At 40.3% G+C, this 21,714-nt stretch overlaps 1 protein-coding gene across 1 annotated transcript in view; it reads left to right on the forward strand.

Annotated features, from left to right (window-relative positions):
- The first annotated feature begins 284 nt into the window (after positions 1-284).
- The window catches only part of ero1b (endoplasmic reticulum oxidoreductase 1 beta), a 39,393-nt gene continuing 17,963 nt past the window's right edge, over positions 285-21,714 (forward strand). Inside the window, exons 1-8 of the mRNA XM_075464121.1 lie at positions 285-781; positions 3,820-3,939; positions 13,121-13,204; positions 13,414-13,455; positions 17,537-17,619; positions 18,342-18,415; positions 20,641-20,761; positions 21,554-21,600. Of these exons, the coding sequence (XP_075320236.1) occupies positions 617-781; positions 3,820-3,939; positions 13,121-13,204; positions 13,414-13,455; positions 17,537-17,619; positions 18,342-18,415; positions 20,641-20,761; positions 21,554-21,600 (736 nt within the window). The 5' untranslated portion in view covers positions 285-616. The remainder of the gene's footprint in view (positions 782-3,819; positions 3,940-13,120; positions 13,205-13,413; positions 13,456-17,536; positions 17,620-18,341; positions 18,416-20,640; positions 20,762-21,553; positions 21,601-21,714) is intronic.

Here is a 21,714-nt window from a genome sequence, read left to right on the forward strand (position 1 = left end):
ATACAATCACAAATAAAAGCAGTTTGACTGTGGTGTGAAATGATCACAAAAAGCCGAAAACACAACGAGGAGATGCAAAATAAACCAAAATATTATGACAATCGACATTAGTCTAAATTTAACAAGGAATTGAATATAAAATGTTAAAATTTACAGCAAGTGTCAAAAAACGATGAAATGCAAGCTTTTATGTGTCTGGTTTTGTGTGGGAGCCATGTGATTTTAGCGTTTTGACCACACTACTGCAGATGAGGCTACGCATCTTATTTTGAAATTTTAAACGGAAGAAAAACAGATTTCTGCTTTGTTAACTCGATATTGAATTGGTGGTGGGGATACACTTAGCTTTAAGTGTATCCTTTTTTTGTCGCTGACTTCATGTCTGTTTGGGAAGTTGGAAGTTAAAACACCCATGTGAGGGTTGTCGGACACGGGGCTGCTTCCTTCACCGACCTGCTCGTTTTATAACCACTGTTAGCATGCGGATGCTAATTTCAGCCAGCCTGGAGCTATAGTAAGCTAGCCACTAACTCTCCTCACAGACATACCAGACTGAAGTTTGGTAGCCCGTGTTTGTTTTCATTTTCCCATTGGTGCATCTTAAGCACAGTGAGTGATGTGGAAAGTAACTCTGCAAGCGTTCGGTGTTTTGCTGTTGGCCTGTTTCCTCGGGAACTTTGTTCTGGGTTGGTTTCAGCACAACAACGTAAGACCTCAAACGCAGCACAACGAGCACCCGAGCAGAGCCTCTGCCAGCCAGGACCAAAGCTGCCTCTGCCATGTAAGTAAGCACCACAGAGTATCCTGTTGTCACCTTGAACTTCTTGAACGATTCTATTCCGTTTTGTATTTAATAACAGTCTTTAACGTGGCAAAGTAATGGAAGAAGTTGTGATTGGGGAAGTCTTCTAGCACTTTCCACTGTCAGTGTTACTTTGACGTCACCGTGTCAGTGTGGCGCTAACCTGCAGCTCATCGTTGCTTACTATAGTATTTTACTTATTTTCTGCCAAACATGAACTGCCTATATATTTGTCTGTTTATTGAACTAAAATTTACCAACATAATCGGCATGATTAAATGCGAAGTCTGTCTTGCACTTTGTAGCTTACAGGTGACAGCCATTTAAAGTTTTCTAGCGGAACTAATCTATTGTACATATCACATTATTTGCACCATTAAATGAGTATTTATTTTTTTATAAGGTTACTCTCTATGGCTTTGTATTGTCTTTTCTCGATGTAAACATTTTCTTTTTTGTGGCTTCACATAAAAACGTGTGATTGCAACGAAGGGTGATTTAAAAGACGAGATTTCATCAAATAAATCTTCACGTTGAATTCAAAAAGGGACTTTCTGACAAACTGGTTTTACTGCCAGTAAGTTGAAAAGCGTGGTGTTTTCTAATTGGCTCCTGCATAGGTCCCACCGCATGTCATCTCATGGGATTTGTAGTTTATTGCGCCACATTTAAGTTACTCAACTGATGGCTTTTGTTCAAGCACAGAACTACAAACTGGGAGGTTCTGGTACTAGGCAGAGCTTAGTTTGACAGCTGTTTGTTTGGAGGAGGAGTCTGGGGCGGGTATGGGACTGGAGCTCAGCTTTGACAGCTCAGCCTACAGAAAGACAGAGCTGCTACTGTGACATATGGGAATCAAGTTTTGATAAGAGGGGAGTTAGAACAGAAAAAAGAAAAAACACCTAAAGCTGGAGCGAAGATGTTGAGGGAAGTGGGCCTTTTATTGTTTTTTCTGGTCTTCAGTGATCTCCTGTGCTTGGAGGTCAGCTGTGGTAACGTTTTAGTTATTTTATACCATATTCAGATTTACAGGTGTTTCTGAATGCTTGTGAGGAGCTGGAGTTATAAACATGTTTACTGTTAGAGTGAGAAATAGTTTTAAGGTTTTTGAAAATACCATATCAGTGTTTTGTAGGTTTAGTTCCTGTTCCTGTTCAGAAAAGCACTGGCTCAAGCACTAATTTCTGGCTCCATATGCTTGGTCCTATCCTGGTCTGATAATTTGACTTTTACATTTTTTGACTACTTAGTGAAACATATATTGAAACAGTGTGTTTGTCTATTAACCATCTTACATTTTTCTTTTTCTTTTTGTTCTGAATTGACCTGCTATCAACCGATAAGTGGGGAAAAGCATTGAAAAAAAAAAAGAAGAAAAGTGCTGCATATCAAATCCTATTTTTATTTTTTGGGGTACTTCTATGCAAATAGAGAATGAGGGGCCAGTGGGGGTGACGATGGTGTAGCAGAGTTCAGATACTGAAAAGCACCTAATGCATAAACTAGCGAACAGCCTTTGAGTTAATGCACTGTACACATGTTGGGGTCATGCATTTTTGGTGATACAGTTTCTGTGGTTTTTGCCTCTGTTTACTAAAGTATTAATACGTTTGTCGATCCTCATACAGTATGTTAGCTTTCCCAGTAACTTTTTAGCATCTGGAAATAGAGATGTGTATGATATGAATGTGTTGTGAGCTCTTAATTTTTAATCTGTGGTCAAAGTGTGCAAATGCCCACTTTAAAACAATTAAATGTACTGTCCAAATAAAATTGTATTCTACTTAAATAATATTTGTTGTTTATAGGCAGATTTTAGCATGCAAATCAAATTCAGTAAAAAAAACTTTGAGAAACTCTAGTTTCAATGTTTTCAGAACAATATTTTCAGATATCCCAGATGTGTTGTGAATTATTCACTAAAAATGTCAGGATACATTAATGGCATTGTTAAAACGATGAAAGATGTTTGAGAATACAATCATCAGTTAGTTAATCAGTGTTCACAGCTGATGGGCTAGCTCTGTTTTCCACTTCATTTAACCAGTTGTTTACAGAGTATCAAGACAACAGGTGATGATTAGTTACCCGGTGCTGTGACTGCAGGTGCGGTTACCTGTGAAAACAATCCAAAGCCGCAACTCTGGTGGTGTTTTACTGAACTAATTAGCGTTATCAAGTTTCCATATGTTTTGTGTCGTTGCTTCGTACAACATTTGAGCTGGTTAAACATGTCAGCTGCTGATAGCTGATCAGTTTGGTCCGTGCGGGTTCAGATGGCACACTGTGTGTCCTCTCTCAGCTGTGGTGGATGAATTGTGTATGAACATGATGGTAGGTGGTCATTTGCCGAACTGCTTACTTCCTGCTATGAAAGCAGGGCAACTGGAAAAGGTATAATCATGAATCAACATGTTCCTAACACAATAAACTGATAGATAGATATTGTATTCAACAATTCAAATTGTTCAGAAGGTCACAAATGTACATATTTACAAATATGCATATTGAACACTGTCCAAAAAAAAAAGGTAAAAGGAGGTATTACACGCCGCCCATTATGTGGATTTGCCTACAGTGTGTTGCAGATCAAAAGTTGCACAATATTGGTTATTCAGTGGCCAGGCTAGATTATTTAAAGACTGGGACAGCTCTATGTCAGATATATATTACTAGTGCTTCTTAATCTGGTTAAAATTGAGTAATTTATTGAGAGCTGCTGAATATAAATACAACTTTTGCAAAATTGTATCTGTATTGTCTCTGTTTGGTTAAGTATTTGTTGTCTCCACCTTTCCATTGTGCATTATTTTTAGCTGAAAAACTGTTTTTATTTATTTATTTATTTTTTAACGTATGATCAAAAACAATGTCCCACAGGAGTACCAGGGCTTCCTAAAATAAAATAAATCGCATAATAAGAATGTATTATTTTAATTTATGTATAAAAACAAAAGCTCATGAATTCAAATTGTTTAATGACTCTGGAACTCTGGGTTCTTTCTGCTCTGTTTCAGCTCACAGGAGTCCTGGATGATTGTTTTTGTGACGTCGAAAGCATTGACATCTTCAACAACATCAAGATTTACCCTCTTTTTAAGAAACTGACTGAAAGAGACTACTTCAGATACTACAGGGTAAGAGCTGCTGCTTTAAGGCAAATGCAACATGACTCAATGATAATTACATTTAGACCTCTGTACAATAAGATCTGGTGAAAACGAAAAAACAAGTTTGAATTTTAAATTTCCAAGTACATAATTGGACCAGAGTTTCCGGCCATTTGTTTCTAATAGGTGAACGCGGTATTCTTCATAAAGGGACATAGGAATGCAGGAACATGTCTTCAAACACAGAAAAATAGCATCTTGAACTTTAGAGCTGTCAAGTGACCAAACAAAAGTGACGTGAATTGCTTCAACATGGTCCAGAAAAGGGGGGGAAAAGCCTCAATGTTCTGACTGAGGGCTCACTGTTGCTGGAATTCATAATTACACCACGTACCTACTCTTAAAACCATTTTGTAAAATGACATCCTGTAAATCTCCTGCGAAGCAGCTGTAATTCAGTTCACCTTGACACGTGCTCCATAGTTCCGTTTACAGTGGCTGCTTTGGAAATAACTCTCCAGATTTTCAGGTTCATGATGATGTTAAACAACCCACTTTTGCTGGGGTTTTTATATGGCTGCTGTGTTTAGAGAGAGCAGACTTAATGTAGGTTTAGTATGAAAGCTCCTCGGTATGCAACAACTGCTTAAGACGAAAAATTCCGAACAAGCTATGATAGCATACTGCAACATTAAAGTTTCCCTTTGGGATTAATCAAGTATTTGTTCTAGGGCTGGGCGAGTTAACTCGTTATTATCGTGTTAACACGCTAGTTATTTAACGCCGATAAACATATATATATATATATATATATTATTTTAATATATTATTTTTTGGGGCTTTTGTGACTTTAATGGATAGGAAAGTTCAGAGAGACAGGAAGCAGGGGGCAGAGAGAGAGGGAACGACACGCAGCACAGGGCTGTCCGATGCGGGACTCAAACCGGGGCCAGCTGCAGCGAGGACTATAGCCTCTTGTACATGGGGCGCCTGCTCAACCCACTACGCCACGGACCACCCCTGTTTTATTACATATTTTATCATTTTAAAAGTCTGTTGCTCACAGGCTTTAATTTTGTAAAATTCTGTTGCTGACTGCTGCGGAACCGGAAAAGAATGTAATCAGCGGATCCACCAAACATGGAGAAGGGTACGGAACTTTTACTGGGCCATTTTCATTTTAAAGTTCTTCCAGACGGCGGAGTCGACAGAACCAAAGTCATCTCTAAACACTGCCAAGTTGAATTGTCTTATCACCGTTGTAGTTCCAGTCTAAAATATCACTTAAAGGCAAAACACAACTGATACTAGCAAGTCATTCAAGGAAACAGACAGTGGAGCGAGGCTTCTACATAAAAATGCTGATGTTAAAAGTGTCTTTGCACAACAAATGTTATGGCACTTTAATTCATACGGCAGTACATTTAAAATAAAACCAAATGCTAAAAGCTATATACTACTTTTGAATTTATTTTTGGATTTTGCGTACAAATGCGATTAATCGCGATTAATCAGGGAAATCATGTGATTAATCAGATTAAAAATTTAAATTGTTGCCCAGCCCTAATTTGTTCCTTTTTAATTTTTATATTTAAGTTTAGGGCACTAATACCTCCAGAGATTGCTTGGAGTAATATACCAGCTGGAAATGCACGAAAGTGTTGGTCTGAGATATTCACTGCTTTAGGGAAATGCAAGTCGTGGTTTTTAATTTTAATTCCTAACAGCTGAACTGTGAGGAGCTTGTTAAAATGCAAACCTGCCAAGATTAGATTATGTTTTGGTAATTGTCACATTGGCACAATGTGGCTTTTTAGCTTCATAGCTTTACAACACAGCATTCTCGAGGTTCACATTCAAGATTTTTGAGGTGATGAGCAAACAAATTTAAGAGCGAGAATCTGACAGCTAGCTTTCCTCTGTACACAGCTACTGCAGAGCTACCAGTCTGAAAAACCTGCTTCTCTGTTAGACTTTATCAATGATTGAAACGCACTAACTTTGTTACGTCAAAATGAAAAATAATAGCGTGAGGCGTTTCTGGTTGAGTGAATTGAGTTTTCATACAGCTAATTAATCAGCTAATCGTCTCTTATTTTTGGTTATAGAGATGTGGTCCCAATCAAGGTGCTTTTTGATTGATCAGTATCAGTGAGTCTGTTGTATGACATAAAAAATGGAAACACTTGGCTGAACACAAACTGAGCTAATTCTTTTTTTTTTTTTTTAAAGTTTGAAGCAGCAAGGAAATTTTATAGAGGTGAGATCAGTTTACAGAGAGGTGACTGATTTCAGCGCACCCCAATTAGATTAAGACTTTTTATGGTCATGTAGATACAGGACATACACGAAATTTTTCCTCTGCATTTAACCCATCCAGGTTGGCACCTGTTTAGCACGCACATGCACAGGGTCACACACTCATGGAGACAGATGCCATATACACAGCCATTCACAGCTCCCGGGGAGCAAGAGGGTACGGTGCCTTGCTCGAGGGCCACCTCGGCCGTGGCAAGGAGATGGACTGCCACCCCCTGCAGCTGTCAGTTCATCAATCTTTGAGTGGGAATCGAACCGCCAACCTTCTGGTTATTGGACGACCCACTGAGCCACGACTGCCCATTTAGTTGCTGTTTGAGACTTTTGGTGCCACAGTATGCTTTAAGGCTCTAACATGATTGCCACGTCTGCTAGCGCGAGCGGTGTTGATGACGTCACGATTTTGTGCCGGCTATATACGGTGGCACAAGTCGATGCGCCAGTAGTTGCAATTTTCTCCGTCACAGAGGTGTCGCTGCTACGTGAAGGTTACCGCTACTCTACAACCACGAAAGTTGAGAAGAAAACAATGCCCACTGTCAAGAGCAGGAACACTGCCATCAATGATACTGCTGCAGTATCTGGATAATTTTAATTTTTTAATTCGGTTAAAAGAGGTCTGAAGCCACTTCGAGTCTCTGCCCTATTCTTTGCCTTCATGCATCTGTCCCGTAGCTTCTTGCACACATTCTTACAGAACTCTCCCTCTTTCCCCAAAGTTCTGCCAATCTCTGTCCACGAGTTTTGGGAGTTTACGTGGTCCCTGTGCTGTTTCACTTCAGTTTCGTACAGGTGCCTGTACAAACGCACCTCCTGACTGAGCCTGGTCTCAAATTGGTCCATCCAGTTTCTCGTTCTCGGTGCAGCCAAGTTATAAAAATCGACTGGTGCACAACAAAGCGCTGCGCCGTCTTTTATAGGCAAGCGCCAGGCCTGAAAAGTCATTTTGACGTCACGGGCCGTCAGCGCCATGAGCGACGCGTCAACTGTAAATCCGCCTTTACTCTCTCAACACTACATATTTGACAGTGCTTCAAAAGCTGTAGAAAAGCTGTTCAGCACTCCAGAGGTTCACAGCTTGGGATGCTTTGCATATGGTTTAACAAGTTTGGTACGAGGGACTTTTCTCCCAGCACAGCATTATAAATACAGAGGCCAACACAAAGAAGATAGTTGGTTATTTGAAGCATTCACCACAAATTTATGCATGTTAGTTAAATATCCAGATTGAAGTTTGAATGTCTGCAGTTGTCAATATCTTTGCATTGCAGAACCACTGAGGTGTCAAGTGTATACAAAGCATTGATTTTAATAACTCTGCTGTACTTATTTTGTGCAGTTTGCCTCAGCGTGCTTTAGGAAAATGCAAGTGACAGATTGAAACTTGGCAGATATTCGATCTAATATGACTCTCATTGGTGCTGTTTCTTTCCCACTTGAACATAGCATGATTAGAACTAATTAGAACAGTTTGTGGTTTCTGCTTTGTCCAAAATCTGTCATTTGAGCTCTTACTCCGTCAGAGAAGTATGGTGTTAATTTTGTGTGCTTATTTGTGCATGCCATGAGGTTGTCGCACACTTCATTTTGTTCAGCTAAATACAACAAAAAAGCTACTCCTACTGCTGAGGTGTCAAACGTGTCCACTTATGCATATACTGCATTATACTTAGAAGTATTGTGTGTATAGAAATGGGATGTGAATTTGTGTCCAGTGACAGTTTATTTGGCATAGATAGTAAAATCAATAGTTCCCACCTTAACTTTAATTGATGGTCTGCATGACTAACAAATCCACAGCTCCTGCAAGTTAAAGTTCACTCTCCCAGTATGTGAAATGGAAATAAAAATGACTCCATCGCAGCCTAAAGATCGAAGTCTTAACCAGTTAAATGCTCTGCAATAAAATGTTATTCTATGTTTTTTGGGGATGCCACAAGGTCTACTGTCCCATCTTTTCACTGGCGTAACTAAGTACCTCTGAAACAATCCCTTCAATTGTATGTTCTGTTTATAGCTAACATGCTAACAATCACATGCTTAATCATCAGCATGTAAAATGTTGTCTGCTAGTTTGTAATACATGGTACTGTAATATTTACAATGCTGATTACGTTGCACGTGTCTTGATTTCACACATACTTTCACAAGTTTTGTGTTTGTTTATTACATTTATCCTAGTTTATAAAAGTCTTATTGTTGTCAGGTCCTGTAACATTGCCGTATATTGTTGCTTGACTTTTTTGGTTGCCTCTATTGGTGTCTTTGTCAGCCTCTTTTGCATGACAACAAATTCCCATGTTTGGCTGTTTCTCTGCTGCGCAGACAACGACTTGTTTTGATGACAGTGATGTTCAGTCATGGCATTAATGTCCTCTCCATGTGGCTTACAAAGAGAAATCCAATCGGTTGCATCAAAACAACCCTGTAAGGCTTCTTCAGCTTCATGTGACCACTTTCTAACAGTCCTTTTTGTGACAGGTAGTCTCTGGACAAGGGGTTTATATGCTGAACAGAGAAAAACAAGGTTGTGATCTGATTTACCCAGGGAAGGTCTTGATTTGGAAATGTATGAATCCTTGACATTTGTGTAAAACAAATCCAATGTCTTGTTTTCTCTGGTAGAGCAGCTGACAAACTGTTGAAAAGTTGGCAGTGTAGCAGAGAGTGAGGCATGATTAAAATCACCAGATATTGCCACAAAAGAATTGGGGTGTTGTGTCTGTATCTTAGCAACAACGGAACTGATGACATCACATGCAGTGTCGGCAACAGCTGAGGGTGGAATGTAAACAGCCACCAAAACAACACTGGTGAACTCTCTTGGCAAATAATATGGACGAAAATTTACTGCCAATAGTTCAATGTCAGGACTGCAGAGACGACTCTTCACAGTAACATGTCCTGGGTGACACCATCTGTTGTTGACAAGCACTGCCAATCCACCCCCTTTCCTTTTCCTGCTACTCTTTAAATCTCGATCTGCTCGTACAGTCAGGAAGCCCGGCAGAGAGACGCTGGAGTCGGGGATATGATCCTGTAGCCATGTCTCAGTAAAACACATAATGCTACATTCCAGATACTCTTGCTGAGTCCTTGTCAAGGCTAGAAGTTCAGCCAACTTGTTAGCTAATGATCTTACATTGCCCATGATGACGGATGGCAGAGATGGTTTGAACTTCTTCTTTCTTTCTCTCCTCTTTGCTCCTGCTCTGCATCCACAACGCCTCCTTTTCAATTCCAGTGGGATTTCTGGCTTCAGTTGTCGAATTATTTCTGCTTTTCCAATGTTAATCAGCTGCTCCCTGTTGTAAACCACCTTGTTGCTATGGTTATGCATCATAACAAAAGAGTAAAATATACAAAAGTATTGGGAAAAATTAATCCAGCTGCACAGCATCCAAGGCAGGAAGGAACAGTTGTCCAAAAAATGCAATTTCTTCCAAGAAATAACAGGAATGAAATTTAGAAAAAAGAAAAATCTCAATGTGAGGTGCAGAGCTACTCCAACGTGCTGCCACCCTCAGCAGTGCATTCTAGAACAAAGAAGAACAAAACAACAAAAGAAGACAAAGAACATTTTAACGTCTTTCACTTTTCACTCACCGTGTCTCATCAGAGCTCTTATGTGAGATATGGACCTGCTTTACTTGCCTTCTCGCTTTCTGCACCTGTACAAGCAGTTCTTGACATGACCTTGAATATAAGCTGAATGTGGCGATTTTTTATTTATTTTTATTTTTTTTTTTTATTATTTTTTTTTTTTTAAACACATTTAAAAAATGTCCTGTCAGTTTTTGTATGGAAGTACCTCCCACATCCATTGAGTGTAGTATAAACAAGAGCTAACCAAGATTTGAAAAATGTCTTACATCTCTTCTGAAATTATTGAATTGAATAGATTGTTCAGATTAAAATGAATATTTATGTGAACTTGGCTGGAGACACTGAAAGCTGTAGCAAACGTTTTTTAAAGGGTTAGTTCGCCATTTTGCACATTAAGCCCTGTTTTTAGGTAGTCTGGGGTGAATTATAGATGTTCTGATCACAATTTGGACATTTGGTGCTGAACGGAGCATTTAGGTATCCACTGCTGCAGCCCCCCCACCTTTGCATTGAGTCAATGACCACTCAAGCAAACAATCATAAAACGGCATTAAACTTTCGTTTGAAAAGACATGGAACTCACCGTGTGGTCAGTGGTGGACAGCGATAAATTGACCCGAAAATCGCAGCGAAATGTGCCTTGTAACAGTTGTTTTAGCATTTGGTGGACCTATTTTTCCGGACACCGTTGAATAGCAGCAGCAAGACATCCAGCGACATACAGCGCGCGGAGTAATACTAGTCAAACCAATACAAATCAATGAAGACGGACAATAATGGTAATATAACTTCTCTGGAAGCGTATTTTGCGGTGATTTTCGAGCCAACGTATCGCTGTCCACCACAGACCACACGGTGAGTTTCATGTCTCTGCAAACGAAAGTTTAATGCCGTTTTATGATTGTTTGCTTGAGTGGTCATTGACTCAATGCAAAGGTGGGGGGGCTGCAGCAGTGGATACCTAAATGCTCCGTTCAGCACCAAATGTCCAAATTGTGATCAGAACATCTCTAACTCATCCCAGAATACCCCCAAACAGGGCTTAATGTGCAAAATGGCGAACTAACACTTTAAGCTTTGCATTTTACAACCAACGGAGCCCTGGCCTACCTACTGCTTTTGGACACTCTTCACTACCTTGGGTAGTTTACAATCAAGATCTTTGTTCCTCCTATTTGATAATAGCGATTTATTAATGACCTATGGCTCCATATTTCTCTGTTTAATACAGTAGCGGCCTGGTCTGGAAAATAGGCGGGGGCAGATGATCTGCGTTATCAAAATGCAAGCTTTTATGGAGCATACGCAATAGGCCAATAGTCTATGCAACCATACGCAGGGGGAGATGTGCGCACTCGCATAAAAGTCTGCCATACAACAAACACAAAAGCCCCATGAAAATGAGCGAAGAGAAAGTTTGTGAAAGGAATTAATATTGCCTACATTTCAATTAGAGGGAAACTTGTCGCAAAGCATTACCTAGCATGGCTAATTTCATGGCACAATTCAGATGCGCCTTGCTGGACTCGTGTTTTTTTGCCTTTTCCGAAAAATGCTTCATGTCACACACACCGACAGTGCTCCACATATCCCCTTGTCCCCCCGTGCCAGGTGATTGGAAGAGCAAGCATGGGAAAACAGAACATTTTATTCCTATTGGAACAACCAGAGAGCCAGGGCTTTTTGTCATACCACGCACGGGAAAACGTCCGATTGAAAGACCTACCCTTATCCATTGTTTGCTGAACTATATTAATATCAGGTTTATGGGGGCCGAGGTTTTTAATAGCCAATTTTGTTCCCAAATCTAGTCTTTCAAATGAGTTCTCCAAGAGAAACTCAACGCCATTGAGTACAGGTTCGATGCTAGCAGCCATGGTTAAAACTTCACTCACTGTAGCCTACTATCAGACTGACTCGCTCCTGAGCTTAATTGTGCAGAGTAATATAGCAGTAGGCGGAACAGTGTGTAGCAACGTTTTTAGCTAGTCTTGGGGAAACCTAAGCTAGCAGACAAGTAACCTACTGTACATGTACGAAGCTGTCAACACATTGTTTACTGTCTCAACATTGCTTTGCTCATCAAGCTAAGATATTTCATTAAATCACTCCCAGTTTCCCATTTTGCAAAGACTTCGTTCACAATCACTTAAACTTTGTAAGATAGCAACTATAAAGTAAAATCTTTACCTACCACAAACGTGAATCCGGATTAAACAGCCAATATCCATCATCAAATTCGACATAGTTATCCGTTTTATCCAACAAGTTTGTAGGGGAATTTGGCAGCACTGAAGTTCCCACTGGCTAGATGGGCGGAGTAATATATTTCTTAAACCCTTTGAGTCCTTTCCATGTCCAGGGCAGATCATACACCTGCCCCAATAGCATCTATACAGGCGCGCTAAATGTAACATGATATTATGCTACGTAGGGGCCTACAGTGATTCTGATTGGTAGAATGTGCTCGAGAGTTTGGCGGGGCCGGGCTTAGCTGAGGGCAGACCAGGCATCTGCCCTGGCCAATGGCCATAGATCTAACGTTAAGCAGCCACAGTGGAGGTAGGCTATATTTCAGCGAAAATAAAAACAGATTCCACTCGCAAAGTCCGTCACAAGCCACAATATGGTGTAATACGATTACCACTGTGATTGAAGTTGAAATAAATATTTTATCTATAATTTATAATTATCTATATTTTATCTATAAAAGAAAGGTTGGGGGTGTGGAAGGCGGGGCTCTGCCCATCCTGCCCAAATACAGCGGCCGCGGCTGGTTTAATACATATTTTGTAAAATAGCTCTTTGTAACTGATTTCTCATTGGCGTTTAGTGTTCTTATGGCCTAGTTGGTTTGTGTGGGTTTTTAATGAAGTTTCAACATATTTTTTCCCCTTTCTTGTCCTGCTACAATTCAACAGTTACTTCAGTATGAACTCTATATTATTTCCCATTACAGTAACCAGAGTAAAGAGGCATTTGCTGATAAAGAAGATTATGGTTCAAACCTGCTTAGACATGGATAATTATGAAGGACAAAGCAGTTTTAACTTTGTTTAGGTGAAGGAATTAATTTTATAGCAAAAATCCGTATTTCTTCATATCTCCTCAACAGAAGCTTATTGCTGTAGCACAAGTGTGGATTTTCATATTTATCCATGTCTAAAGCAGACGTGGATTTTTTACGTGTTGACACCACCGAAGCTCTGACTTTGTTGAACCTAAGTCTAAATTCTACGCTCGGCTGCAGTGACAATATGGAAAAAAAAATGTTTTTCTCCAGGTGAACTTAAAACGACCGTGTCCTTTCTGGCCTGACGATGGACACTGCTCCATCAAAGACTGTCATGTGGAGCCCTGCCCAGAGGTCAGAGGTTGCCCACACTCACACTTACAGCCCAACATCTGGCTCTTCTCATTATGAGTTTTACTGTGTTTATCTTGAATCTAGGTTTTGCATGTCATTGAGTAATTTATTAAATAAAATGTTGTCTACTGTTTGTTTGTTTTTTACTGTATTTATGCTGTTATGTTGAAAATGTCCATCTGGTGTTTGTTGATCTTTGTGTCTTACAGAGTAAGGTCCCTGTGGGCATTAAGTCTGGGAACTACAACAAGGTAAGATGAGCAGACAAAGTTCAAATTAATTTAGGATCTGATGCGGTTTATTAAATTGTAGGGTTTAGCGGAAGGCCATCGCATGTACAAAAGAGAGACTACATCTTGTAATTCTAACTTTCTATAACAGTTTCTTTCTAACCAGTTACATAGTTACAATCTTATAACTGGTTTTGTCAGAAAACAAAAATATTTGAATACATTTTTTTTTTTTATTCAGGCTACCTGTATTATAAATGTTGGCTGTTCTCTCAGTGGAAGTATTTATGGTGAGGTCACGTATGACAGATTTGTACAGAAACCAAGTATAATACTTTTAGTTTTAAACTTTTCGTGGCCATATTTGTTTATGTTTTGGAGAAATGCACAAATTGAGTAATCTATTTAGAGCTTCTACATTGCTCTACTACTGGATGTTTTTATAATTTTATACGAAAGAAATCTTAAAAAAAAGCTTGTAAATTCTATGTTTCAATTCCTGCTTAATCCATCCCCACAAACCTGTGACTGGGTGGGAGCAAGGGTTACCATTATGAGGTTTAGTCCCCGTGGTCAAACCACCTTCTTGGTTCTCCCTACCCACCAGTGGACCCTGCGACCCCAAATAATTTCCAGTCCAAATTGAAAACTCCACGCAACATGTTCTGATGGTTCAACAATTATGATGTTGGTTTGCATGCTGAGCCATGTTAGGGGTCCCATTCCAATGCAGCCGGAACTTGTTGAGTGGCATATGCCATAAATTTTTTTTTTTTTTTTAAGGCACAGTGGTTTCATTATCTGGTTCTGTTTGAGTCTGGATCCTAATATCACAAACTAAACTACACCCACCGATCGAGATTCTCTCTAAGCAATCAGTTCTCTGCGATATTTTCACGTCACATTTTAAAATCAGTTAAGCTTGTTTGGAGCCTCTGCTGAGGTAGAAGAAAAAGTAGAGTTGAGCCAAACTATATGATGTGCTGAAAAAGGGACACAAGCTCCGCATTTCATGTTTCTATGATCGTTTCTCAGAATTCTGAGTAAGTAAGTTTTGATAGGATATATTTCTAGAATGTTTTTTATTTGAGTTGTTTTACTTAATTAATGTAAATTAAGTTTGCATCTGCGGACACCTCCACATGTTTTCATTCTCTCTAAAAGAGCCGCAGGGTTTTGTGAGATGATGTGCCACAGTCCAAATTCCCAGTAAGGCCGTTATCTTTTTGAAAAGGGCTTAATTTCCGAGGTCATGTTTTTACAACTTTACCTGGTTGAACTTTTTTTTTATAACTCGTGCTCATATGATACTAAAAATTCAAAGCTGAAAGGGCTGCTTAGCACAGTTTTTATCTAACAGACAGGTGTTAATAGTGATTGTGCTGCACTGTTTTCAGCAGGATGCTTAACGAGAATTTGCGGCAGCATGCATCTCATTCTTTAGATGTCATACCCACGGAATGACTTTAATGCAGCTGAAGACCAGCTGCATTTGTTCCAATGCTTCCCATTTCTATAGCTGATTCAGCACAGTCCACACACACACACACACACACACACACACACACACACGCACACACACACACACACACACACACACACAGAGGGTAAGCTGTCACACCACTCAGCTTATCTCCTTTGACAATTTCCAGATAAAGGTCATGGACTGAGTGCTTGCCAGCTCTTGTATTGGAACTTGATGTTTGTCTTTCATGATCCAGAAGGGATGCGTTTCACTGACCATCTGCTGGAAACACCCAACAGTTACCGTTAGAGTGAGATTTTAGTTATTGAGGCACTATGTAAGGAAAATATCTGATTACAAATATTCACAAATCCCAATCAATTTATCTAAAAACTGACAAGCTGAATGTGACAAAAAGTTGTGCATTTTAAAATTGTGACATGATAGTGACAAATGAGTGGACCTGTGTCTCAGATCTAAAGATGTTACAGTGAGGCTCTACTTGAAATCCACAAAAGCCGCTTTCGGACAGACAGTTCTAAGAAAGTAGTTATCAGAACTACCCTCCTCGAATTTCGTTCTGATAACTATCCTTCCCCAGCGGAACTGTTTCAGAACTGAGTCGGGACCTGATAGGGACTGATGCGCCGCGCGCAGCCGTCTGCTTCAGTGACGTGTTAGCCGTTAGCCATTTAGCGCTACATTCAAACACAAAACAAAACGGTAAAAGTAAGGAGAGTAGAAAAAACACCACCAAGGAGCAAATATGGAGAGCGGGGAGGCCACTGTGTTTATGGTCTGCATGATGGTGATATTAATCATGGACAATCACATCAGGCGTCTAATATCGAGGCTGGAAGAGCTCACAGAGAGAGTCAGGAGACGATACTTTTTTATTTCATGAAGGAAGAAAGGAGAGCAGAGCGCTGCAGACAAATGAGACCAGTGTAAGTTGACTTATTAAACACCCGCTGGTTGTGTCTGTGTCATATGAGGAGACATTTCAGCCGTGATAGAATTACATGGGGCGTAGCTACCGACCACCACACACCTCCCTTAGATTAGTTCTATAGAACCATGAAAAGACCCGACCTCGGAGAAGGAGCTAAATAGTTATAGGAACTGAGGGAGAAAGCCCTGAGTTGCTGTATGTCCGAACACGGGAGAAAACGGCCCCGCGGATTAAAAGGTTATTAGAACTGCCAAAGGTTCCTACAGTCCGAAAGCGGCTAAAGAGTCTGCTTGTGTGACCTTGTTCACTGACTGGAAAAGTTGATAATTTCCCCAATGATGGAGGCTTCAGTCAATTGAAATCACGGTTTTCATAATTTAATTCCAAATATTCCAAGAGGAGAAGAAAAAATGTTCTTTAAAAAAAAAAAAAATTCTTAAACCAGTCCTGCTACTTCGTCCATTCAAGTCACAGATGCTGTTTGGAAGAAATAAAACATATTAACACCTAAAACCTGAGGGTTTTTCTAGAAAACGTAACTGTCCAGTGGAATGTTTTATTTCTTAGACTCCAAAGAAAGGATAAATGTGAAATAAAAACTGTTTGAGAGCTTAAACTCACAGATTTTATAGGAATCGGAATCATTTGTGTCTCCTGAAAATGATTGTGCAATACTGTTCAGAGAGCTTTTCAGTTGGTCAGAGCTGCTTAGGACACTCATGTTAACTTGTCAGCTGTTGGCTAATATTCCTATTTTATTCCTTCTGTTATATTTGGTCAGACTTTGCCAGACCACACTAAACCATTTTAATGCTAAAAACTGATTTTAGTGGCTGCTGCCTGAGGTTTTACTGCTTGACTCATCAGAACTAACTTTTGCTTCGTTTGCTCCCTGCAACAGCAGCAAACTCAATGAAGCCTAGTTTTCATTTGTCGTGGACTGTAAAATTTTTCATGTTTCACACTGTTTGGCTTCTGCGATCAAACACTTCTCTTTCATCAAAATACCATTGTGAATCGATTTGAAGTGAGCATAAAGTGAACATTGGCTGAGTGTTAGACCTCAGCCATTTTTCTGTGCCGACTCCAACTGTGTTGGAGGTAGTGTGTAAAAGATGAAAGTGCAATAGATATTTTCTCTTATATTTTCTCTGCGTCTTATTTCTGACCTGGGCCTCTTCAAATCTAGGCTAAAAACCTGCTTATTTAGGATTGCTTTTAATACCCAGTAGTATGATGACACTTTTATCTTATTTTATCTTATTCGATTTTGTTGTATTTTATTGCTTTCACTGTTCTTTTATTGTTTTTATTTGTTTTTACTTATTCTTCTCTTTATTTATTACCTGCTGTAAAGCACTTTGGTACATCGTAATGATTGTTTGTAAAGGGCTGTATAAATAAAATACATTTACATATGCTCAAGTAAAGGGGAAGAATGAAGCTGAGTTACATATTCACAAGTAAGTGCAGTGTTGTTTTCATGTTTTTTTTCATTTGTTTAACATCAGAAGTGCATTTTAAAAGTTTTCCTTGTTAAGTAACCAGTACTCTTCAAAAGGAGGATTTGTATGGAAGAAAGCCTGTTTCGAGAAACGGCAGCTCTGTAGAGGCTGACAGAGTTAAAAATAGATTATTTACCTAACATAGTAACACTACAAACCTCCCTTTGTGTGTGTGTACAGTACTCCCAGGCAGCCAATACAATGTCAGACATGTCAGAGTGTCAGCAGGCCAAAGAGCTGGGCGCCATCAACGATACCCTGAGGTGAGACCACGATCCACCTTCTTTCCGTCTCCTGCAGATAAGTTTCTTTCTGTCAGCTGTGGAAGCCATATTGATAATTGCAAAGTGGTGTTGAAGGCAGGTAAAAGTAATTGGCTCAAACATTTACCAGCATGACACAGTCAGAACTTAAAGCTGCAGACTCACCATAACTGATCCTGTTCTTGCAAACACGGCGGTCGTCATCAAATGAGAGGAGATTGAAGCTGTGGTTCAGTCATATGATAAAAAGCTATTAAAACATGTTCATAGACTCCAGACACTTACTTTAGTGCTCTATATCTTGGCTAACATGAAATGCACAACATCAGCAGCATGTCCATCCATAACAGGTTATTTTATTAGCCATTGAAATCTAAGGGATAGCCTTGTTGTGTTTGTTTATTACATACAGTACATCATAGTATATCAGGTCCTGTAACATTAGCCTACATTGTTACATCTTCCAACTGTAGGGGGTGCCAGAGAGAACAATATTGCCAAATTCTCTGAAGTCTTTTAAAAAAAACCTGTTTATCTTGTTCAACTTGAAAATGTAAAGGTGAGCTCATTTATAACAACAACAAAAAAGAGGACAAAGAACATTTTGATGTTTTTCACTTTTCACTCACTGTGTCTCATCAAAACTCTTATGTGAAACATGGACCTGCTTCTTCTGTATGATTCTGTATGATGTATGAACTCTGTTTTATTCCCTATTACAGTAACCAGAGTAAGGAGGCATTTGCTGATTGGGCGAGACATGATGACGCTCAGGATCACTTCTGTGAGATCGACGGTGAGGATATTTTTATTTTGACTACATATCTGCCTTTAGTGGTGTTGCACCATATAACTATGTTGTCATTCTGGAAGGACTTGTGCTTGTAACTTTGGCAGTTTCTTACATCTGTTATGGTGCATTACTATGGCAATGGGAAATGAGTTAACTTGCTGGAGCAGCTAACTGAGCTTTCCAAAGCACAAGCAATGCCTGAAATAAGGCCCAAAATCAAAATGAGCTTGGACCTCTGATGAGGACACAGTAGGAATATCGGAAGGCAATCATTTTTTTTCCTTGAGACATGGCTGAAGGAACAACTCTCTGTATCACATCTCTGCTCAGCTTTAAGACTGTACGGCCAGAAGGGGTTCAGGCTTATGCAGAACAGCAGTGAGGACAGAGCATCTTGATGCAGTTGGCTTGGAATTTACCTCCAGGGTTGTCTTCCACTGTTTCATTGAGTTCCTGGTGAAGGCTCTTCGTGTCCTATTGATGTTGTAGAGTTCCAAGTATTCCAGTATCAGTAGCCCCTTTCACACTGAGGAAGAACCCACGTTTAATTCGTGAATTTAGTGTGTCCGCTGTTCCTTTCACACTGACGATCCGGGCTGGGGTGTCAACTCGATTCGCCATTCGACCCACGTCGGACCCTAGTCTTTTTGCCGAGCCGAATTTGATGTGAAAGCAATTGACGCGGGATGGACGTGGGCGTGGCGTGACGTGAGGAGTTTAAAAGACAGGATGGACAGCTGATCAGAACAACAGCGACAGGAGAGGACAAGTTTCATCAAGTTCTACTCTGCAAGTTCGAGACATTTTGCAAGATGGCCAACTGGGGAGACAAGGAGGTCCGCAAGCTCCTCAGCCTCCGAGCAGAGGATGTTATTTACCGCCACATGTCGGGGACGGTGAAAGATGGACCTCTGCTGGAAGGGCTGGCGAGAAAGATGACAGAGCGCGGTTTCCCACGCAGCAAGGCGTGTATTTAGGTGTATTTAGGCCTACCGCCGACGCATGGGTTGTGCCTACGTCATTGTACACGCCCAGCATTTTATGTGTTTCGTGTGACGCTCTGCCACTAGGCAACGTCCCCGGAACTCGGCTTCAGGCGGCACGGATCACCTAATACGCCAAGCTTTCACATTGCTCGACGCGGGATGAAGTGGCAATTTGGACCTGCGATGGTAGCGGATCTCAGTGTGAAACCAACTTATGTGTGCAGCACTGAGTCGTAGGCAGTCAATCCAGGCGGTGCACAGATTCGTATGTAGATAGTAAATGGACTGTACCTGTATAGCACTTTTCTTGTCCAGTTGACCACTCAAAGCACTATTACACTACTTACTACATTCATCCGTTCACACTCATACAGTCTATATAGGTTTTTTTAAAGGCTACTCAATGCTACACAGGGCTACACACTCATTCACTGATGGACACATAGGTGTTCGTGGGGTTCAGTGTCTTGCCCAAGGACCTTGGTCTTCCTTCTGAGCTACAGCCGCTCCACTGTGTCTGATCTTACAGTCTTGAGTGACAGTACTGTCCATCGATAGCTCGTGTTTAGCTCCTCAGGTGTTACCTAATTCCCCTCTGTGCCCTGTTCATGTATTGAGCCGTGTGCCCACTCATCTTATCCACTTTAATACCTGACAGAAGCAGGTTATGGGTTGGTAGTTGGATGGGATCTTTCATGATCAGGACTGTCCAACCTTGGGTTAACCAGTTCATTTGTGCTACTAGGCGTTCGTAGAGTCCTGTTAGTTTCTTTAGCCAGTAAATGTGTATCATGTCAGGGCCTTTTGCAGTCCAGCTCTTCATACTTGAGACTCTTTCTTGGACGTCTCCCACCATGATGACCAGTGATTCCTGTTCTGGGAGATTTCTGTGGTCATCTCTCAGATCCACTAGCTATGGATCCTTGGTAATATGTGATTCTTCTCTATCCCATATACTCTTCCAATATTGTATTGTATTGGGTCTATTCTCATCTCATTCCCCTGACACTGCACGTACACTTTGGATGGTTCAGTGGAGAACATCCTATTTATTCTCCTGGTTTCAGCTTCTCTAATGTACCCAATCAGGCAGGTAGCCAGTCGTTGTTTGGCAGTCTCCACTCCTCCATGTATGGAGAGTTTGTTGTGTTTCTTTGGAAGTTCTCTTTTCATTGTATCTTTGCTTTTTTTCTTGTAAATCGTCAACTGTTAATTTTCTGTGTGTTTGTTTGTATACTTCAGATGAGACTTCTCCAGATGCAGAGTATGTGGACCTGCTGCTGAATCCGGAACGATACACCGGTTATAAAGGTCCATCTGCCTGGAGAGTGTGGAACAGCATCTATGAGGAAAACTGCTTCAAGTGAGTGGCAATCACACGCGCACATACACATTAAGTGGTGCCGACCGGCAGCATTTAGTCTGAACTCTGGTTAGCTATGCATCTTTTGACTGAGAAGAACTATTCTGTAAAAAGTGCATTGTTACAAAATGATATTGACAATAAGTTTTCTTTAAAATGATTTCCATTAAGCCCTTCATGCTGGGAATCAAACTGAATCAAAGCTCACCTAATTAAGTTTGTATCTACGGTGGCTCTGAGTAGTCAGATGATTCTCAAGACATTTGAATGACACAAAAAAATGCATAGTTTTTACATCTGCTCTGAAAAGTTTTGTCAGATAAAAGTTTCAGAGACAGTATGTGGTCAGTATCTGTCAGACAGAGGCCTTTTTTTATAATACAAAAAAGTCGGGCAAAGGCTAACATAGGGCTGGACAAGTATTATCAGTGTTGGCACTTTGAGAGTGATGTCGGACATCTCCTCAGTAACAGTTATGCCAGGCAAATACATTTGAATACTAGCAGTAGCTGAAATGTTCTGTGTTTGTCCAAATATATCACATCACTTAAACCTAGATTTTAATGGTCAGATTTTATTGGTCATATCTGCCAGCCCTACTCTGAGAGCAAACCAAAAGCTGCTCGTGTTTTTCTGTCTATTACAATTTTGACTTTTTATTCTTTATATTGATGCAAACTACAGAAGAGTCAGTATTATTTTTCAGAAGTAATAGGAAAATAATCAACTGTGAACGTAAACCTGTGCTAATAACTGTGCTCGGTGCAAATATGTTTGCTTTTGCATTGGCAGGCCCAGATCAGTGTACCGACCTCTGAACCCTCTGGCTCCCAGCAGAGGTGAGTCTGAAGCATCAGCAACTGCAGAGTTTGTTTAAATTTCATAGCAATGTAAGACAAGAGGGAGGAGGGTGCGTAGATTCAGTTCTGGGAAGTTTACAAGTAATGAGGGTT

Source organism: Odontesthes bonariensis, chromosome 4 (genome assembly GCF_027942865.1).
Source record: "Odontesthes bonariensis isolate fOdoBon6 chromosome 4, fOdoBon6.hap1, whole genome shotgun sequence".
Classification (NCBI taxonomy): Eukaryota; Metazoa; Chordata; class Actinopteri; order Atheriniformes; family Atherinopsidae; genus Odontesthes; species Odontesthes bonariensis.